Raw genomic sequence first — 20,550 nt, 5'->3', positions numbered from 1 at the left:
AAGGAATAGTGCCCCATCATTGGTGTCACTGGAACAAATAGTGCCCCATCATTGGTGTCAGTGGGAGGAATAGTGCCCCATCATTGGTGTCAGTGGGAGGAATAGTGCCCCATCATTGGTGTCACTGGAACGAATAGTGCCCCATCATTGGTGTCAGTGGAAGGAATAGTGCCCCATCATTGGTGTCCGTGGGAGGAATAGTACCCCATCATTGGTGTCCGTGGGAGGAATAGTACCCCATCATTGGTGTCAGTGGGAGGAATAGTACCCCATCATTGGTGTCCGTGGGAGGAATAGTGCCCCATCATTGGTGTCCGTGGGAGGAATAGTGCCCCATCATTGGTGTCCGTGGGAGGAATAGTGCCCCATCATTGGTGTCCGTGGGAGGAATAGTGCCCCATCATTGGTGTCCGTGGGAGGAATAGTGCCCCATCATTGGTGTCCGTGGGAGGAATGGTGCCACATCATTGGTGTCCGTGGGAGGAATAGTGCCCCATCATTGGTGTCCGTGGGAGGAATAGTGCCCCATCATTGGTGTCCGTGGGAGGAATAGTGCCCCATCATTGGTGTCCGTGGGAGGAATAGTGCCCCATCATTGGTGTCCGTGGGAGGAATGGTGCTCCATGGGCTGGATAAAAGCATTGAAATGGCCGGATCCAGTTTGGAGATCACCGCTCTACATCATCAGATTTTGTACTATCAGGTCAATCAGCTTTCATATATTTATTCACAAATAGTTGTAAAATATGTATGAGAATCCTCACAGGTCCAAAAGGAGAAGTGCAGTACACTAAAATCATACAGAGGAGAAACACACAACAACATTCGTAATCTTGGTCCAGGACAGAATAACCAATTATCATTCGTTTTCACAATATTCTGATTACATCTCAGGACAGTTTCCAGGCCGTCCTCCCCCTGCAATTGGTGACACGTTTCTCTGGCTTCCTCAGGACGGAGCTGTTGTATGATATGGTGAATGGGCAGTGTGGCTCTGGCATAGTAATCCCCCTGAAACATGTTGGACATTTCATCAACACATTGGATGGTTTTAGTATGAAGTAATAAATAATTTTGGACTCGTATTATCTCTTTGGTCTGGCGCTCCTTTTCAATTAGTGGATTTTTTTTCTCTCTCATACACTATAGGGGGCAGTATAGATCTAGGAATAGATCTTTCTGGGGCACATCTTCAGTCTTTGTTGCAGAAAACATTTCTATCTTGTTTGCTGATTTCATGTAAAGTCGGTTCCCCTGATACAAGTTTGACGTTCTCTCTTCTGTCCTCCAGGTGGATGCCGATGATGTCATCACCAAAGAGGAACAGATCTACCTCCTTGGCATGGCAAAAAGAGAATGTGATCAAAAGTTGAATTTGAAGAAGACAAGTGAGTGTTCGCGGGATGGATGATGGATTGGTGGGGGGGGGGGGGGGGGAGGGGAGGGGTATTATAGGTGTGGGTATCGGCCAGATATTGGGGTCAGGCTAATTCTCTGAGGGTGAGAGTTTGGTGAAGGGGGTGAAGAGGGGTCTCCAGACTCCGGACTCATTCACTTCCACCGCAGGATCATTTACACCGCATGTTGCTGTGCATTCACCCAATATCATTATTATACAGGATTTATAGAGCGCCCGGACGCCACCACCTGCAGGGTTCTGATCATTTATTTTCTCACATTGGACCTAAAACATAAAATTAATCTACAAATGACCCAACAGTGATACCGATGAGGGCCTGGCACTGTGTAGGGTATTCCCATGGTGCACTCTGTGACTTGGATGGATGGATGGGAAGGTAGGTGGGTGGGCGGGTGTACGGATTGACAAATGGATGGTTGGAAAAACAGGAGGATGGACGGATCAACAAATGAATGGATGGCAGAACAGGGGGATAGATAGGAGGGGGGATACATGGTCATCAAATGGATGGATGGGTAGAAGGATGGATGGAAGAACAGGGGGATGGAGAGATGAACAAATGGATACGATAGATAGATAGATAGATAGATAGATAGATAGATAGATAGATAGATAGATAGATAGATAGACAGATAGATAGATAGATAGATAGATAGATAGATAGATAGATAGATAGATAGATAGATAGATAGATAGATAGATAGATAGATAGATAGATAGATCTGGATAGATGGATAGATAGGGGGGTAGATGTACAGATGATAGAAGAAAGAACAGGGGGACATATGGATGACTTTATAGATAGATGGATATATAGGGGGGTGGATGTACAGATTCACAGATCCGCAAATAGATGGATGGATATGGGGGGGGGGAGGGGTGGACTAGATACATAGATAGATGTACAGATCAACAAATGTATAGATAGGGGGGGGTGGATGGTTGGATAGATAGGAGAATATAGGGATAGATATATAGATAGTGGAATGGATGGATGGATCGACAAATGGATATATAAATGGATGGATAGATAGGGGGATGGATGGATGAATGGATGGGTAGATAGGGGGATGGATAGGGGGATGGATGGATGGATGGATAGATAGGGGGATGGATGGATGAATGGATGGGTAGATAGGGGGATGGATGGATGGATGGATAGATAGGGGGATGGATGGATGGATAGGGGGATGGGTGGATAGATAGCAGATTGTACTGATTGATGGATAGAAGAACAGGGAGATGGATGGATAAATGGATGGATAGCTAGAAGAATGTATGGGTGGATAGATAGGAGAATATATGGATAGATAGGGGGATGGATGGACATATAGGGGGATGGATGGATACATAGGGGGATGGATGAATAGATAGGGGGATGGATGAATAGATAGGGGGATGGATGAATAGATAGGGGGATGGCTGCATAGATAGGGGGATGGCTGGATAGATATGGGGATGGATGAATAGATAGGGGGATGGCTGGATAGATAGGGGGGTGGATGGATGGATATATAGGGGGATGGGTGGATAGATATATAGGGGGATGGATAGGGGGATGGGTGGATAGATAGGGGTGGATGGATAGCTAGGGGGATGGATGGATGGATAGATAGGGGAATATAGGGATGGATAGATAGGGGGATGGATGGATAGATAGCGGGTTGGATAGATAGCGGGATGGATGGATGGACAGATAGGGGGATGGATGGCTGGATGAATGGACAGATAGTGGGATGAATGGATGGACAGATAGGGGGATGGATAGATGAATGGACAGATGGGGGGGTGGATGGCTGGATGGATGGACAGATAGGGGGATGGATGGCTGGATGAATGGACATATAGGGGGATGGATGGATGGATGGACAGATAGGGGGATGGATGGCTGGATGAATGGACAGATAGGGGGATGGATGGACAGATAGGGGAATGTATGGATGGATGGATGGATGGATGGATGGATGGATAGATAGGAGAATATATGGATGGATGGATGGATGGATGGATAGATAGATAGGAGAATATATGGATGGATGGATGGATAGATAGGACAATTTATGGATGGATGGATGGATAGATAGGGGGATGGATGGACAGATAGGAGGGATGGATGGATAGATGGATAGACAGATAGGAGAATATATGGATGGATGGATGGATAGATAAGGGGATGAATGGATGGATGAATAGACAGATAGGGGGATGGATGGATGAATGGACAGATAGGTATATGAATGGATAGACAGGGGGATGGATGGATGAATGGACAGATAGGTATATGAATGGATAGACAGGGGAATGGATGGATGAATGGACAGGTAGGGGGATGGATGGACAGATAGGGGAATGTATAGATGGATAGACAGGAGAACATAGGGATAGATGGATAGATAGGGTATTGTGTTGATGGATGGATAGAAGAACAGGGAGATGGATGGATAAATGGATAGATAGCTAGAAGAATGTATGATGTTGTAATGTCCATTGGAGGTGGATGGATGGAAGAACAGGGGGATGGATGAATGTATGGATAGATAAGGGGATGGATGGATGGATGAGTCTGGTTTATTCTCTGACTAGTGGTCAGCAAGGCCGGGTCTGGGCTCACTCTCTGACCGTATCCGTGCTCCAGGACATAGAAGGGAAGGTGAACTAATAAGGTTCTATTCCAGTGATGGAGAACCTCGGCACCCCAGAGGTTTTGGAACTACATTTCCCATGATGCTCCACTACACTGCAGAGTGCCTGAGCATCATGGGAAATGTAGTTCCCAAACATCTGGGGTGCCGAGGTTCTCCATCACTGCTCTTGTAGGTTAGAGAGAGAATATTTCTCTGTTTTTAGCAGATGGATAGACAGAAGGTTTCTTAGATCTCTCTTGTGTACTGACATGGCAAACAGCAAACTGATTATTAATTATTGGATATTAATTGATGGGCGATTGATGGGGTCACCTGGGATCGATAAACCGCCCAGCACTTTGAGACAACAGAACATTCGGTGACCCTCAGCCCTCCGCAGAGCTGAAGGAAAACGTGTCATTTTATGATGGAAGACATATTTCTATTAGAGGTGGAGTTTTGTCTTTTTTTTTCTTTTTTATTTATTATTGATTACCTTATTGCTATCACAAGGGGCCTTACAAGCCTCCTATATGACAGCATGGACAGGGGACAGGTACTCCTTATAGATAACCCCCCCCCCCCCCCCCCAAGGTCTCCTTTGCCCTCCAATGGAGCTATTCAAGCACAGATTGTATGTGAATAGCTGCATCCTCAGCTACGCTAGTATTAGGGGTCATTCATTGCAGGAAATGCTTGTGTCCCCCCCCCCCTCCCCCGTGTTCTGCTGTCCCCATAGGAACGTGAGACCCCAGGAAGCACCATGGGTGCTATTAATGGGGGGGGGGTGGTAGGCACACGTTGAGAACCCCATAAAAGTGATCAGTTCTATGGGAAAGCCAGGGGTACCCCGCTCATGGCTGCTGCAGCTGTGATATTGATTTAACCCCTTATCTGCCATGCCGTTTATAAACATACCTTGGTAGACGGGGGGGGGGGGGGGGAGGGGTTGAAGAAGCTGTGAGGTTTTGTCTCAGTTTAGACTGATGGGAAGAGAAGGAACCAGGAGAATTCCATGCTATGTCCTCCATGACGCCGCTCATACATGGAGGGCTGTCCCTGGGAAAATCGCCTTTATCAGGGCTTCTATCTGGAAGGATATTTCAGTCTATAGAACATTTCCTTCTCAGATCCAATCTGTACATTCATTCCTCTATTCCACACCCTTCATTATGGGAACTGAGGCCGACCCAGACAGGAGGACAAATTGGATATTATTACTGCTCAGAATTCTTCTCTATGTGCGACCATTTCTACAGAAATCCAAAGAATGTTATTCTGAATGTCTGACTGAACCCTGGGAATGGATAGATAGATAGATAGATAGATAGATAGATAGATAGATAGATAGATAGATAGATAGATAGATAGATAGATAGATAGATAGATAGATAGATAGATAGATAGATAGATAGATAGATAGATAGATAGATAGATAGATAGATAGATAGATAGATAGATAGATAGATGAATGGATAGATAGATAGATAGATAGATAGATAGATAGATAGACGGATGAATGGATAGATAGATAGATAGATAGATAGATAGATAGATAGATAGACGGATGAATGGATAGATAGATAGATAGATAGATAGATAGATAGATAGATAGATAGATAGATAGATAGATAGATAGATAGATAGACGTATAGATAGATAGATAGATAGATAGACGTATAGATAGACGGATGAATGGATAGATAAATCGCAGAGGGAGGGAGGAATGGCAGGATGGATGAATAATTACATGGGTGAATAGTGATATGGATGAGGAATAGATACATAGCAGAGGGAGGAAGGAATGGGCGGATGGATGGACGGATGGATGGATGGATGGATGGAGTGATAAGTAGGTTGATATGGAGGGACAGACACTTTACAATAAATGATTACATTCTGAGTTGAGCAGAGAGAGGGACTCCGGTGTGTAATGGGGGGAGGTGTTGTGTAAATTGGAATATGGGTTTGGGATGGGTAGAGGAGATGAGGCACAGAGGGGAGTCTATCATCTCCCGGATAATCTCTATCATACAGTCCGGGGAATCGGGGAGAATTGCTGGAAGCAATAAGTGCCATTTATTCTTCACCTCCAGATTTAAACAGAATAACCTTTTGATTAAACCATCTCCATTTCCACTCTGGATCCTCCTCCTCCCCTCCTCCGATATCTTTACTATCTTCATCTAAACCATCACGCCCGAGAATATTCATGGCTGGCAGATGTTCCAGAGCCTCCACCTTATTACACAATTATAAATCACGTCCCGATCCGCTTCAAGCCGCATTACCGTCGCATCTGATCCAGGAGATGCAGTTTAATAAATCTTGACGTTCAGATCCGATTGGCTTCCTATCTGGAAATATGACAATTACCTGGAGATTTGATAAAATGACAATCGCAAAGTATATCCGCATTGTGCGTGTCATAAGCGGAACTTTCGCAAGCTGACATTCAGAACACTTTCCCAGAAAATTGCCAGATAGAAGACGCGATACTGAAATGTTATAGAGTGACACGTTTGCTGTTTATCTAATAAGAAATATGGTTATGGAAATAGTTTCCTTCTCTTAAAAGGTAGCCTTTCTCAACCGCGGTTCTGTGGACCTTTGGGTGCCTCTAGAGGTGGCCAGGGGTTCCTGGAGCTATGGCTGATTGACCTTCCATCTGATAGTGCCTCCATAATTCCAGGTCTACCACCACTTGATCGAGCCAGCAGTTATAACAATATTTTCCTTCCCCTTAAAGAGAGACATTCTAAGCCAGGGTTCCGTGGACCTTAGGGTTCCTCTAGAGGTGGCTAGGGGTTCCTGGAGCTATGGCTCATTGACCTTCCATCTGATAGTGCCTCCATAATTCCAGGTCTACCACCACCTGTTAGAGCCAGCAGTTATAATAATATTTTCCTTCCCTTAAAGCAGACATTCTCGGCCAGGGTTCCGTGGACCTTACTGTTCCTCCAGAGGTGGCTAGGCGTTTCCGGGAGCTATGGTTGATTGACCTTCCATCTGATGGTGCCTCCAAAGTTCCAGCTCTATCACCACTTGGTAGAGCCAGCAGTTATAAAAATATTTTCCTTCCCTCAAAGGCAGCCTTTCTCAACCGGTGCTCCATGCACCTTAGGGTTACTCTAGAGGTGGTAGGGGTTCCTGGATATGTGGTTGATTGATCTTACATCTGATGGTGCCTCTATAGTTCCAGATCCAACACCACATGATAGAGCCAGCAGTTATAAAAGTATTGTCCTTCCTTTAAAGGCACCCATTCTCAACAGGGCTCCATGGACCTTAGGGTTTCTAGGGGTGGCTAGGGGTTCCTGGTGTTCTGGTTGATTGACCTTCCATCTGAAGGTACCTACAAAGTTCTAGGTCTAAGACCACTTGGTAGAACCAGGACATGACTGCAATGGTGGCTCCCCCCCCCCCAACATTGTGGGGGGGAGGGGACTTTCTTCCCACTGACCTATACCAAAGGACCCAGTGACCACCAAAAGCTATGGCCCACTGAGGAGAAGTAGTTATGGACAGGCCCCCATTATTTAAGTGTTCTGCACATGTACGACTGATGAAGTTAAGACTGTCCTATACTGGTCACACTGTCAGAAGAGAGAGATCACCTGACAAGGAAGATCGAAAGAACCAGACAAAGAGACAGACCGGCTACTAGATGGTTGGACACATTGACCACAAATCGACTTCTTTTTAGATTTCTCATTCATCAAGTCGCTGGGACTCGGACCCAAGTTAACGGCACTTAACACGTGACTGTTAGCCCTTGTACACACGGTCGGAGATTCCGATGGAATGTGTCCGATCGGACCATTTTGTCGGATATTCCGACTGTGTGTGGTCTGCATCGGACAGTTTTCCGTCGGAGTATCCGACCGACCAAGTTTTCCAACTCGTTGGTAAAATTTTCCGACAAAATGCTCCGATCGGACATACTCCGATCATGTGTAGAGAATTCCAATCGGACAAAGTGCCACGCATGCTCAGATCAAATTCCTACACCAAAGCTATTGGCTACTAGCCTGAACGTAGTCCCGTCGTAACGAAATAATGTCATCACGTCGGATTTTCCGACAACTTTGTCCGACCGTGTATATGCAACAGTTTTTGGACAAAATCAGTCGGACAAAAGCCGACGGATTTGGTTGTCGGAACCTCTGACCGTGTGTACAAGGGCTTAAAGGTAACCCATGCACAACCATCATCATCCACTTCCAGATGTTACCTTTTGCTTTCAGAACGTTTCTTTATGAACTCTGTGTACCACGTGGCCCTTCCCTTGTTTTTACAATTTTCCTTTTTGTAGAAATTCTTTTCTTTTCTTTTTTTTCCTGTTTGTGGTTCCCAGGAGCTCTCCTAAACCTTCCTGCCTGCCTGTGGTTTGGGCTGTTCCTGTGTATAGGTAATAATTAGTGCGTTTAGGTTTTTACCTTAGACTTCTGGAAATATTTGGCTGGTTCTTCTCAGGTCCCGTTTACTGGAACCTCAGGGAAATCATTTCCCATTCATCATAATTAGGAAAGTTAAGATCTTCGCTTTCAGTATTCAAAACATTTAGACAAGTGGGAGTTTTTTTCTGAAATATTTATGGAGAGCGACACATTGATATATAGATTTCGCCGGCAGTACATTATCCCTAAATATATATCTTCTCATTCATTTTAGATTTTTTAATACTGTAAAGCAGGGGGGTCTCAAACAGGCGGCCCTCCAGCTGTTGCAAAACTACAAGTCCCATCATGCCTCTGCCTGTGGGAGTCATGCTTGTAACTGTCAGCCTTGCAATGCCTCATGGGACTTGTAGTTTTGCAACAGCTGGAGGGCCGCCAGTTTGAGACCCCCTGCTGTAAAGAGTCTTTAAGGGCTCGTTCACACTAGTGCTTTGACTACTAAAAAATGGCGCCCGTCCGTACCCAGAACCAGCACACTATGAACTCATCTGTAAACAAAATTTAATACAAATGGCTTCAGCTCTCACTATCCATCCATGGAGAGAACTAGCATGTTTCGCCCATGTGGGGCTAAGTCATAGAGGCCATTCTTTTTCTTCACCTCAACCGCTACTCCCTTTTAGCTATAGAGGCAATGGATGGGGTGTACACATGCCACAGCTGCAAGGATTTGCTTAGTGGCCGCAACAACACCTTCAGCCGGCGTAGCGACCACCCAATGCTACCCATTGAAGAGCATGGGGCTACTCTGCAGGTGCTCATCAACAGTGGGCTTCAAGGGGTTAAAGTCAAAGGGAGGAGATGACACAATGCCTCCTCACCACCTGCCAAATGTTCTGTGAGGAGCAATCTGATTTCCAAGCACTCTTCAGAGAGAAAAGTTAGTGTGCACGAGCCCTGAATCTTGCCCTAAGACTGCAGCTGCATGCCAACCACTGTAAGTAATGCACACGTGTTATGCTAAGTCTCCATGAATGTAAGATCTCAAATCCAATGAATTAAACGGGCAGTCCAAGGACAGTCAGGCTGGGGATGAAAGGGCTAGATCAGGGGTTTCAATTGCAAACCACATCAGCGTTATGGTTGCCCTCAAAGGGCTGGATGTGTCAGTAAGACTATTTATGCAGAGTTCAGGAGTGTGCTATGTGCAGAGTCCAGTGTTCAGCGGTGCACTGTGTATAGAGTGCAGAGTTCAGGTGTGCTCTATGTACAGAGGTCAGGGTTTAGCCATGTACTATGAACAGAGTGCAAAGTTCAGGGGTGTGCTATGCACAGAGTGCAGAGTTTGGGGGTGTACTGTGTGCAGAGATCAGGAGTGCGCTATGTACAGAGTGCAGAGTTCAGGGGTGTGCTATATACAGAGTAAAGCGTTCAGGGGTGTGCTATGTACAGAATGAAGCATTCAGGGGTGTGCTATGTACAGAATGCAGGGTTTAGGGGTACGCTACGTACAGAGTGCAGAGTTTAGGGGTGTGCTATGTGCAGGGTTTAGCTGTACGCTACGTACAGTGTGCAGAGTTCAGGGGTGTGCTATGTGCAGCGTTCAGGTGTGTGCTATGTACAGAGTGCAGGGTTTAGGGGTATGCTACATACAGAGTGCAGAGTTCAGAGTGCAGAGTTTAGGGGTACTCTATGCATAGAGTTTAGCGCTGTGCAGTGTACAGAGAGCAGAGTTTACGGGTGCTTTATGTACAGAGTTTAGGGTTGAGGAGTGTTTTATGTACAGGGTGCAGAGGTCAGGGGTGTGCTGTGTACAGAGTGCAGGGTTTAGGAGTGTGTTATGCACAGAGTGCAGGGTTCATTTTGCTTTCATAGGTTGCCCACATCTCACTTTCACTCCTCCTCAGCTCTGACCTCTGCACCACTCTCCCATCTTCCTTCACAGCCCTTGCACATGTTGGCTAGATTCTGGACGTCCTCCTACCAGTAAATGAGGTGGGCTCTATCCGCAGCTACTAATGCACATTGTGAGAAACTCGCAGTGTGCAGTGAAATCAGAGGAAGCCAGTACAACTGTGCAAGACTGAAGAGAAGGCCAATGTTCTGCTTCAATGGAACCTTCTATGAATGGTGTTTTCTGCTCTATTACATAACATTCGTTGTCTGTATGAACACAGCACAAATCTGCCTCAGTCTGGTGTTTGATAGATTAGCACTTCATTATTCTTTCCAATTTGCCCACAGACCCTCATTAATCAATCCCCCACCCAGCAGGCCCCTGCGCCGGGTTTAGAATGATAGCTCCTGGGTAGATTAGCCATGACAGGGGCCTGACGTCCGTTTTACAACCATTAACCGAACAATGATACACAAGGAACGGTTTATGGCTGCCCGGGGCCATTTATAAAAGGCACAATAATAAGGTTGAATAAACAAATTTCATTGGGGGATTGATGTAATACGGGTGCACCTCCGAAGGTCCTTCCAGCAATTATTTAATGAATGGACTTTAGTTGACACATCTCTGAATGTGGGAAATGTTTTTTATTTTTTTTTTAGTTTTGGATAGAATAGAAAAATATTGGATCCCTTCTCAGGTTTTTTATGTTGCCCAAAACATTACCATCCTTGCTCCTACACTGCCTGGCTCCTTCTGGTTGGTGGCACTGCCATGCGGCCTGGTCTATTTTGCGGTTGATCAAGTATGCTCCTCTATAGGGTCTGCAGTACTGCTGTCTGGTTTGGTTTAGCTTGCACTTCATCCAGTATGTTCCTCTATGGAATCTGCAGTCCCATTGTCTGGTCTGGTCGGCTCTTCATCCAATATGCTCCTCTATGGGGTCTGTAGCCCCAATCGCTTGGTCTGGTCTGCTTTTGATCCGGTATGCTCTTCTATGGGGTCAGCAGTCCCACTGTTTGGTCTGGTCTGCTCTTTATCCAGAATGCTCCTCTATGGGGTCTTCAGTTCCACTGCTTGGTCTGGTCAGCTCTTCATTCAGTATACTCCTCTATGGCATCTACAGTTTCACTGTCTGGTCTGGTCTTCATCCAGTATGCACCTCTATGGGGTCTTCAGTCCCACTGCTTGGTCTGGTCTGCTCTTCATCCAGTATGCACCTCTATGGGGTCTTCAGTCCCACTGCTTGGTCTGGTCTGCTCTTGATCCAGTAGGCACCTTCTATGGGGTCTGCAATGCCACTGCTTGGTCTGGTCTGCTCTTCATTCAGTATGTTCCTCTATGAGGTCTGCAGTACCACTGCTTGGTCTGGTTTGCTTTTCATCCAGTATGCGCCTCTATGGGGTCTGCAGTCCCCCTGCTTGTTCTGGTCTTCTCTTCATCCAGTATGCACATCTATGGGGTCTGCAGTCCCCCTGCTTGGTCTGGTCTGTTCTTCATCCAGTGTGTTCCTCTATGGGTTCTGCATTTCCACTGCTTGGTCTGATCTGCTCTTCAGCCAGTATGCTCCTCTATGGGGTCTGCAGTCCCACTGTCTAGTCTTCTCTTCATTCAATAGGCACCTCTATGGAGTCTGCAGTGCCACTGCTTGGTCTGCTCTGCTTTTCATCCAGTGTGTTCCTCTATAGGGTCTGCAGTGCCACTGCTTGGTCTGCTCTGCTCTTCATCCAGTATGCTCCTCTATAGGGTCTGCAGTCCCACTGTCTGGTCTGGTTGGCTTTTCATCCAGTAGGCACCTCTATGGGGTCTGCAGTGCCACTGCTTGGTCTGGTCTGCTCTTCACTCAGTGTGTTCCTCTATGGGGTCTGAAGTTCCACTGCTTGATATGGTCTGCTCTTCATTCAGTATGTTCCTCTATGGGGTCTGCAGTCCCCCTGCTTGGTCTGGTCTGCTCTTCATCCAGTATGCTACTCTATGGGGTCTGCAATCCCCCTGCTTGGTCTGGTCTGCTCTTCATCCAGTATGCTTCTCTATGGGGTCTGCAGTTCCACTGTCTGGTCTGGTCTGCTCTTCATCCAATAGGCACCTCTATGGGGTCTGCAGTGTGACAGCTTGGTCTGGTCTTTTCTTCATCCAGTGTGCTCCTCTATGGGGTCTGCATTTCCACTGATTGTTCTGGTCTGCTCTTCATTCAGTAGGCTCCTCTATGGGGTCTGCAGTCCCACTACTTGGTCTGATCTGCTCTTCATCCAGTATTCTCCTTTATGGGGTCTGCAGTCCCACTGTCTGGTCTGGTATGCTCTGCTCTTCATCCAGTAGGCATCTCTATGGGGTCTGCAGTGCCACTGCTTGGTCTGGTCTGCTCTTCATCAAGTGTGTTCCTCTATGGGGTCTGCAGTTCCACTGGCTGATTTGGTCTGCTCCTCTATGGGGCCTGCAGTCCTGCTGCTGCCTGGTCAGGTCCACTGTTCATCCAGTATGCTCCTCTAGGGTGGTCTGCATGAAAATTAATCCTGCATAGGAACGGCGTCTCCTCGAGAATGACACCCACCCATCAAAGCATTTTAATATTTTCATAACTCCTTCTTCCAAGAGCCAGCCCGCTGCTTGCATCAGGACTGAGGGCTCTCGAGAGGAGTACTGAGGCAAGGGGCTGCAATGCTTTCAGTAAGCTATGTATAGTATAGCCCCCTGCTGGCCCCTCCCGCCAGCCATGATCTGCCTCCATTGCATAGAGAATCACCTGGATCCAGTAATAACATCACTGAATCTATCATTTAGGTTTGTAATGAAAATAGAAATGTTTTATTTAGCATGTTGATGGAGTGGGGGGGGGGGGGGGGGCTTTGGGGTGACATAATATGAAGAAATTATTTTTCAACTATAAAGATCTAGTCATGGATTGACTAGAAAGAACGTCTTCTAATTTCTTTTACCATTCGTCTACTTGTTTATTACCATCGGGGGAATTCTACTGACAAATAACTCAGAGTATTGACTGAGAGTACAATGTGTGATATGATCGGCTCTGCGCTGTCTCCGCTCCCTTATTATAGGTTATTGACAAACGAACTAATGTAGCATTTAGCTGGTATTTCCGATCAATATCGGATCAATATCACAGAAGTCTGTTAGAAACCTGACTTCCAATTCCTGGATCCGCTGCCTGTAATGCTCAGCTCCTTCCTCTGATCCAACCAGAAATTTACACCATCGATCGGTTTACAGCACCACAAAGCGGAGAGAGTAATCCGGGAGACATCGATCACACACAAGGTGTAATATCAAAGCCCCATCTGTCAGTAAAAATATCATGGAGCTGTGTGTGTGTGTGTGTGTGTGTGTGTGTGTGTGTGTGTGATCAGACAAATAGTAACAAAAAAAGATAGTAATCATCCAAACTCTACCACTGGAATACATTTTTATTTATTTATTTGTTTTTATTTCTTTTTTTCATTATTTATTTATAACAGCTTTTTTATGTTTATTTATTTGTTTTTATTTCTTTTTTCATTATTTATTTATAACAGCTTTGTTATATTTATTTATTTGTTTTTATTTCTTTTTTCATTATTTATTATTTTTTATGAATTATTATTTATGTATTATTATTATTATTATTATTATTTATTTTCATTAATTTATATATATTTTTAATAATTATTATTTATGAATTATCATTATCATTATTTATTTACATTTTTAAAATATATTTTTCTTTAGTGATTATTTTGCTAATTGGTGTTCATTATTCAAAGGCCCGTTCAGATCAGGTGGTGTTGCAGTAACACACAGGGCTGTATTTATAAAACCTTTGCAGATCTGTTTGCCCTGTGAAGCTAAATGTACATGATTTATGGGGGCCAAATGGGAGCCAAATGAATGTTATTTAGCTATTTTCTCTCCAGGTCGAATGTTTTTCATTCATACAGGATAGGTTGTATCTGGAAAATAATGCATTGTGGTCACTAGATGGTGCCGATGATCATAGAAAATAAATACTTTACAGTGAATAATTTACAGTGGTTATTATCTCCATCTAATGGCCATCATGAGTTTTTTTCCTGTATAATATATCTAATATCTGAAGAGCGGTGATGTCACTTTATAATATATCTTGTATGTGGAGAGCAGTGATGTCACTCCTGTATGATATATCTTATAACTGGAGAGCGGTGATGTCACTCCTGTATAATATCTTTATCTGTAGAGCAGTGATGTCACTCCTGTATAATATATCTTGTATCTGGAGAGTGGTGATGTAACTAGTGTATAATATCTTATATCTGTAGAGCGGTGATGTCACTCCTGTATGATATCTTAAATCTGGAGAGCGGTAATGCCACTCTATATAATATATCTGGAGAGCGGTGATGTCACTAGTGTATAATATCTTATATCTGAAGAGCGGTGATGTGACTTTATAATATATCTTGTATGTGGAGAGCAGTGATGTCACTGTATAATATATCTTATATCTGGAGAGCAGTGATGTCACTCCTTTATAATATATCTTATATCTGGAGAGCTGTGATGTCACTAGTGTATATTACTTGTATATGGAAAGTGGTGATGTCACTCCTGTATAATATATCTTGTATGTGGAGAGCAGTGATGTCACTCCTGTATGATATATCTTATATCTGGAGAGCGGTGATGTCAGTCCTGTATCATATATCTTATATCTGGAGAGTGGTGATGTAACTAGTGTATAATATCTTATATCTGGAGAGCGGTGATGTCACTAGTGTATAATATCTTATATCTGCAGAGCGGTGATGCCACTCTGTATAATATATCTGGAGAGTGGTGATGTCACTAGCGTATAATATCTTTTATCTGTAGAGCGGTGATGTCACTCTGTATAATAGATCTGTAGAGCGGTGATGTCACGCTGTATAATATATCTGGAGAGCGGTGATGCCACTCTGTATAATAGATCTGGAAAGCAGTGATGCCACTCTGTATAATATATCTGGAGAGTGGTGATGTCACTCCAGACGCATGGATTCCAATGTTTTTTTTTTTTTTTTTTAAACACGTGATTAGAGTCGGAAACTCTATTTTGCTTCAGAAAGGATGGGCTTTGTGCCCCGAGCCCGCCCACTTGTGAGACATTCACTGATGTCTTCCTGCTTCTCCTCCCGGCCAATCAGGAAACGGCTCCTGAAACCTGATTGGCCGGAAGTCTTAGGAGGGGTCTCAGTACCCACCTCCTGTTCAGCCAGGAGGAGAAGCAATGCCTTGGCAGCAGCAGTCTCTTCTTGCTACCCTGGATGCAGTAGAGCAGGGGTGCCCAACCGCTGGCCCCCTCCGATGTGGCCCGTCTCGTCTTGTTCTGAGATGGCGGGTCGGCAAGCCCAGATCGCGGGTTTCCCGACCCGCCATCTCCGAGCATCAGCACAAGCAACGGAGCCGCCGCTGGAGGAAGCAGAGCCGATGCTTCCTGTATAGTGCCGGCTCCTTCACAGGCGGAGTGCTCTCTACTGCAGCCGCATGCTTCCTGCAATCACAGACAGCAGCTAGCAGTGCCAGTACAAGTCACCAGCACCAGCCAGCAGCACCAGCACCAGCCAGCAGTACCAGGCACCAGCCAGCAGCGCCAGCAGTACCATTCACCAGTACCAGCCAGCAGTATCAGCCACCATTACCTGCAAGGAGTACCAGGTACCAGTACCAGCCAGCATTACCAGCCAGCATTACCAGTACCCACCAGCAGTACCACTACCCGCCAGCAGTATTAGAACCCGCCAGCAGTATCAGTACCAGCCAGCAGTACCAGTACCCACCAGCAGTACCCACCAGCAGTACCAGTCACCAGTACCAGCCACCAGTACCAGTACCCACCAGCAGTACCAGCTAGCAGTGCCAGTACCTGCCAGCAGTACCAGTACCCACCAGCAGTACCAACCAGCAATACCAGCCAGCGGTATCTGCTAGCAGTACCAGCAGGCAGTACCAGCCCTGGAGGACAGCCAGCAGCAGCCATCAGTTATAACCACCTGGGGGACAGCAGCAACCAGCTGCAGGAATCATGAGGAAGAAGTCCCCTTCTGTCTGAGTGGATCAGAGGGATCCTTAGAGTAGAGTGGGTGGCATCCATGTCTGCTCTACATATGCAGAGTGGACACAGACCTGCCATCCGCCTGCTACGCTAATTGTGGCCCGCGACCGGTTACCAAGACGCTAAAGTGGCCCTAGCTCCTCAAAAGGTTGGGCACCCCTGTCCTAGAACATTCCATCCATCACCTGGGATAGAACGTCCATGGTGAACATATGCTGCATAATGACAAATTAATAATCGCTGAGCAGAAATCAGCGCTCGCCCATAATTGCGACACGTACATTTCACTGGCGGTATTGATCAGTGAAGACACGTGCGTACATATTTTTATATTATAAAATTATAATATTATATTTATATTTATGTAATCACAATTGTGGTAAAAGGCTTCGCAGTGAGGAGTGTAGGGAGACGACGCTGAAAAAACAATAAATATATGAGGTACGTAGAAGGTATAGGTGAGGGTGTAGATCTGTCAATTAATTAGAATGCATTCATGTGAAGATACGAAGGACAGCAGCAGAATGACAGCAACATTTTTGGTGATTGAAGCGCTCCACCTTGTTTCTGTGTATAGTCATTATATATGCAGATGGAGGGCAGCGAATCGCGGTCTATGATTACATACGCACGGTCGTCTTCCTACTTAGTGCTGCCAGTGATATAAATATCATGACAAACAACGCGCTCCCAATCCACCCCACAAATCCACCAAGAATAAAATACAGATGATCATCGCTACAATTCATCCTCAACTTGATACAAAGTATTTAAAAAAAAAGTACAGTACCTTGAAAAAGTATTCATTGTGTCATGTTACAAGCAAAAAAAGTAAATGTATTTTATTGGGATTTTATGTGATGGACCAACACAGAGGGGCTCATAATTGTGGAAGGAAAATGATAAATGGTTTTCCACATTTTTTACAAATAAATATGTGAAGAAGAAGCAGGAAAAGGAGAAGCCCGGGGGAGGAAGAAGCGGGAGAAGATGCGGAAGAAGGAGAAACCTGGGGGAGGAAGAAGCGGATGAAGAGGCGAGGGAGAAGATGTGGGAGAAGGAGAAGCCCGGGGAGGAAGAAGCGGGAGAAGGAGAAGCCCAGGGGAGGAAGAAGCGGGAGAAGTTGCGGGAGAAGATGTGGGAGAAGGAGAAGCCTGGGGAGGAAGAAGCAGGAGAAGGAGAAACCCAGGGGAGGAAGAAGCGGGAGAAGATGCGGGAGAAGGAAAAGCCCAGGGGAGGAAGAAGCGGGAGAAGATGTGGGAGAAGGAAAAGCCCAGGGGAGGAAGAAGCAGGAGAAGGAGAAACCCGGGGGAGGAAGAAGCGGGAAAAGATGCGGGAGAAGGAGAAACCCAGGGAAGGAAGAAGCGGGAGAAGATGCGGGAGAAGGAGAAGCCTGGGGGGAGGAAGAAGCGGGAGAAGATGTGGGAGAAGGAGAAGCCTGGGGGAGGAAGAAGCGGGAGAAGGAGAAGCCCGGGGGAGGAAGAAGCGGGAGAAGATGCGGAAGAAGGAGAAACCTGGGGGAGGAAGAAGCGGATGAAGAGGCGAGGGAGAAGATGTGGGAGAAGGAGAAGCCCGGGGAGGAAGAAGCGGGAGAAGGAAAAACCCAGAGAGGAAGAAGCGGGAGAAGGAGAAACCCGGGGAGGAAGAAGCGGGAGAAGTTGCGGGAGAAGATGTGGGAGAAGGAGAAGCCCGGGGAGGAAGAAGCAGGAGAAGGAGAAACCCGGGGGAGGAAGAAGCGGGAGAAGGAGAAGCCCAGGGGAGGAAGAAGCGGGAGAAGATGTAGGAGAAGGAGAAACCTGGGGGAGGAAGAAGCGGATGAAGAGGCGAGGGAGAAGATGTGGGAGAAGGAGAAGCCCGGGAGGAAGAAGCAGGAGAAGGAGAAACCCGGGGAGGAAGAAGCGGGAGAAGTTGCGGGAGAAGATGTGGGAGAAGGAGAAGCCCGGGGAGGAAGAAGCAGGAGAAGGAGAAGCCCGGGGGAGGAAGAAGAGGGAGAAGATGTGGGAGAAGGAGAAGCCCGGGGGAGGAAGAAGAGGGAGAAGATGTGGGAAGACCGGAGGAAGAAGAAGATATTTTTAATAAAAGACTTGTCAAAAACGGTTTACTGTATTTTTTCACACTACTTTTTTTTGGGGTGAAAAGGTACCATGTACCCCATACTCATTCACATAGGAGGGGGGGTGGGATCTAGGAGATCCCAGACTCTGATAAGCCCCCCGCCCACAGACCCGACAACCACCAGGCAAGGGGTTGTCAGGAAGAGGACCTTGTCCCTATTACCATGGATCAAGGTGCTTTGGGCTGCGGGGGCGCAGAGCCCCCCTGCTTCAAAGCACCCAACCCCCCCCCCCATGTTGAGGGCATGTGGCCTGCTGTGCACTCACTTATCCCCACTCTATCCTGATCTGCTGGGCTGCATGCTCGGATAAGGGTCTGGTATGGATTTTGGCATGGGGGGCTCCCCTCTGAATACATACTAGACACAAAGGGCCTAATATGGACCTGGGGGGGAAGGGGGGAACCCCACGCCGTTTTTTTTTCACATTTTTTTTTTTGCCAATAATTATTTTTACATTCAGCTGTCAGCGGGGAAGCCTCCTGACAGCTGATGGCTCATCGGTTAAGGACACGCGGTGGACAGCTTCCCAGCCCCCTCCTTAGCAACCAATTATATACAGTGAATGTATAGCCAAAAAAAAAAAAACACAAACAAATCGAAAATCAAAGTAAAACACGGTACTTGCATTTTGGATGCGGGTCCAATTGAGTCTACTATGTGCAAAATGCTGCTTTTTGCGGGAGAAAAAAAGTCCCCGACCCTTTCCAAAAACGCAGAGGCACAAAAATGCTTTGACGTGAACATGTTCCATAGGAACCCATGTTAAAGCAGTGTTGCCACCAAAAAATTAAAATTTTTTTTTTTTTAATTCTTAAATAAATAAATAAATAATTGGAGAAAAAAAATTTTTTTACTCCCCTCTAAATACCTGTTGCTAGGGGGTCCCTCGTAGTCTGCCTTCTTCTTTGCCCGGGCTGGTGACATCACTTCCCCTCGCGCCGCACAGTCACAGGTCCCAGGTGACTGCACTGCATATCGCGCCGCCGCTCGCGCATGCGCAGTGGGTGCCCGGCTGCCCACAGTACGAATGACGGTGCTGCGAGCAGAGCGGGGAACGAGGGGGGGGGGGCTTCGTTCCCCCGCATCCCTGGACCCCGGGACAGGTAAGTGTCCGATTATTAAAAGTCAGCAGCTGCAGTATTTGTAGCTGCTGACTTTTATTTTTATTTTTTTTAGGGGGGCACCCCACTCTAAGAAAAAAATTCCCTTCATTTCTGCAAAATACATAAAAAAAAAAACGCATTCGTGTGAATGGAGCCTGACACAGTCGCCATTTAAAGGGCATGCAAATTTTGACATGTTTGGTATCTATTTACTCAGCACAAAATCATCTTTTATATTTTTTTACAGTGTCTGTATGCTCTAAAATGGAAAAAAGTATAGTTTTTTTTGTGAGAAAAGATTGCGCAAATACAGTGCAACCAAAAAAAAAAAATTGGAACAACTAGCGTTTTATTCTCCAGGACCTCTGCTTTTAGAAAATATATAATATTTGGGGGTTCTAAGTAATTTTCCAGCAAAAAAAAAAAAAAAAAATGCTGATATTCACATGCATGTGAGAAATGTCAGAATTGGCCTGGGCAACAAGTGGTTAATGGCTTTTAGCCAATAAAAAAAAAAAAAAAAAAAGAATGCATGGTAAATACATCACACCCTACACCTTTATCAATAAGCTTATTATCGGATGAAGTCCCTGTAATCAGAATGCTGTAATGCCAATATTCTCTATTGATCGGTCTGAGGTTGATGCAATGTGTGTGTACACAGAAGCATCATTAGGTGAGAGATGGCAATAATTATTAATCTAGAATTTTAATATTATTTATTTTTATTATTATTATTATTATTATTATTATTATTATTATTATTATTATTATGGATACACCAAATGTAATGACCAAATCTGCAAGAAAACTTAATTAAATAAATAACTGTAAATAAACACAATAAAAACCCACAAATTGTAAATAAAAGGAAAACCTTTAAACAACAAATCACAGAAAACAAGTATTAATCCAGAAATTCCAAA

At 45.5% G+C, this 20,550-nt stretch overlaps 1 protein-coding gene across 1 annotated transcript in view; it reads left to right on the top strand.

Annotated features, from left to right (window-relative positions):
- The window catches only part of PTH1R (parathyroid hormone 1 receptor), a 489,474-nt gene that overhangs the window by 218,446 nt on the left and 250,478 nt on the right, over nucleotides 1-20,550 (top strand). The window contains exon 2 of the mRNA XM_077493522.1: nucleotides 1,292-1,388. Within this exon, the coding sequence (XP_077349648.1) occupies nucleotides 1,292-1,388 (97 nt within the window). The remainder of the gene's footprint in view (nucleotides 1-1,291; nucleotides 1,389-20,550) is intronic.

This window comes from Lithobates pipiens, unplaced genomic scaffold (genome assembly GCF_037356315.1).
Source record: "Lithobates pipiens isolate NorthernLeopardFrog02 unplaced genomic scaffold, aLitPip1_a1.2 Scaffold_19, whole genome shotgun sequence".
In the NCBI taxonomy this organism is placed as follows: Eukaryota; Metazoa; Chordata; class Amphibia; order Anura; family Ranidae; genus Lithobates; species Lithobates pipiens.
This window is presented reverse-complemented; position numbering and strand designations above follow the sequence as displayed.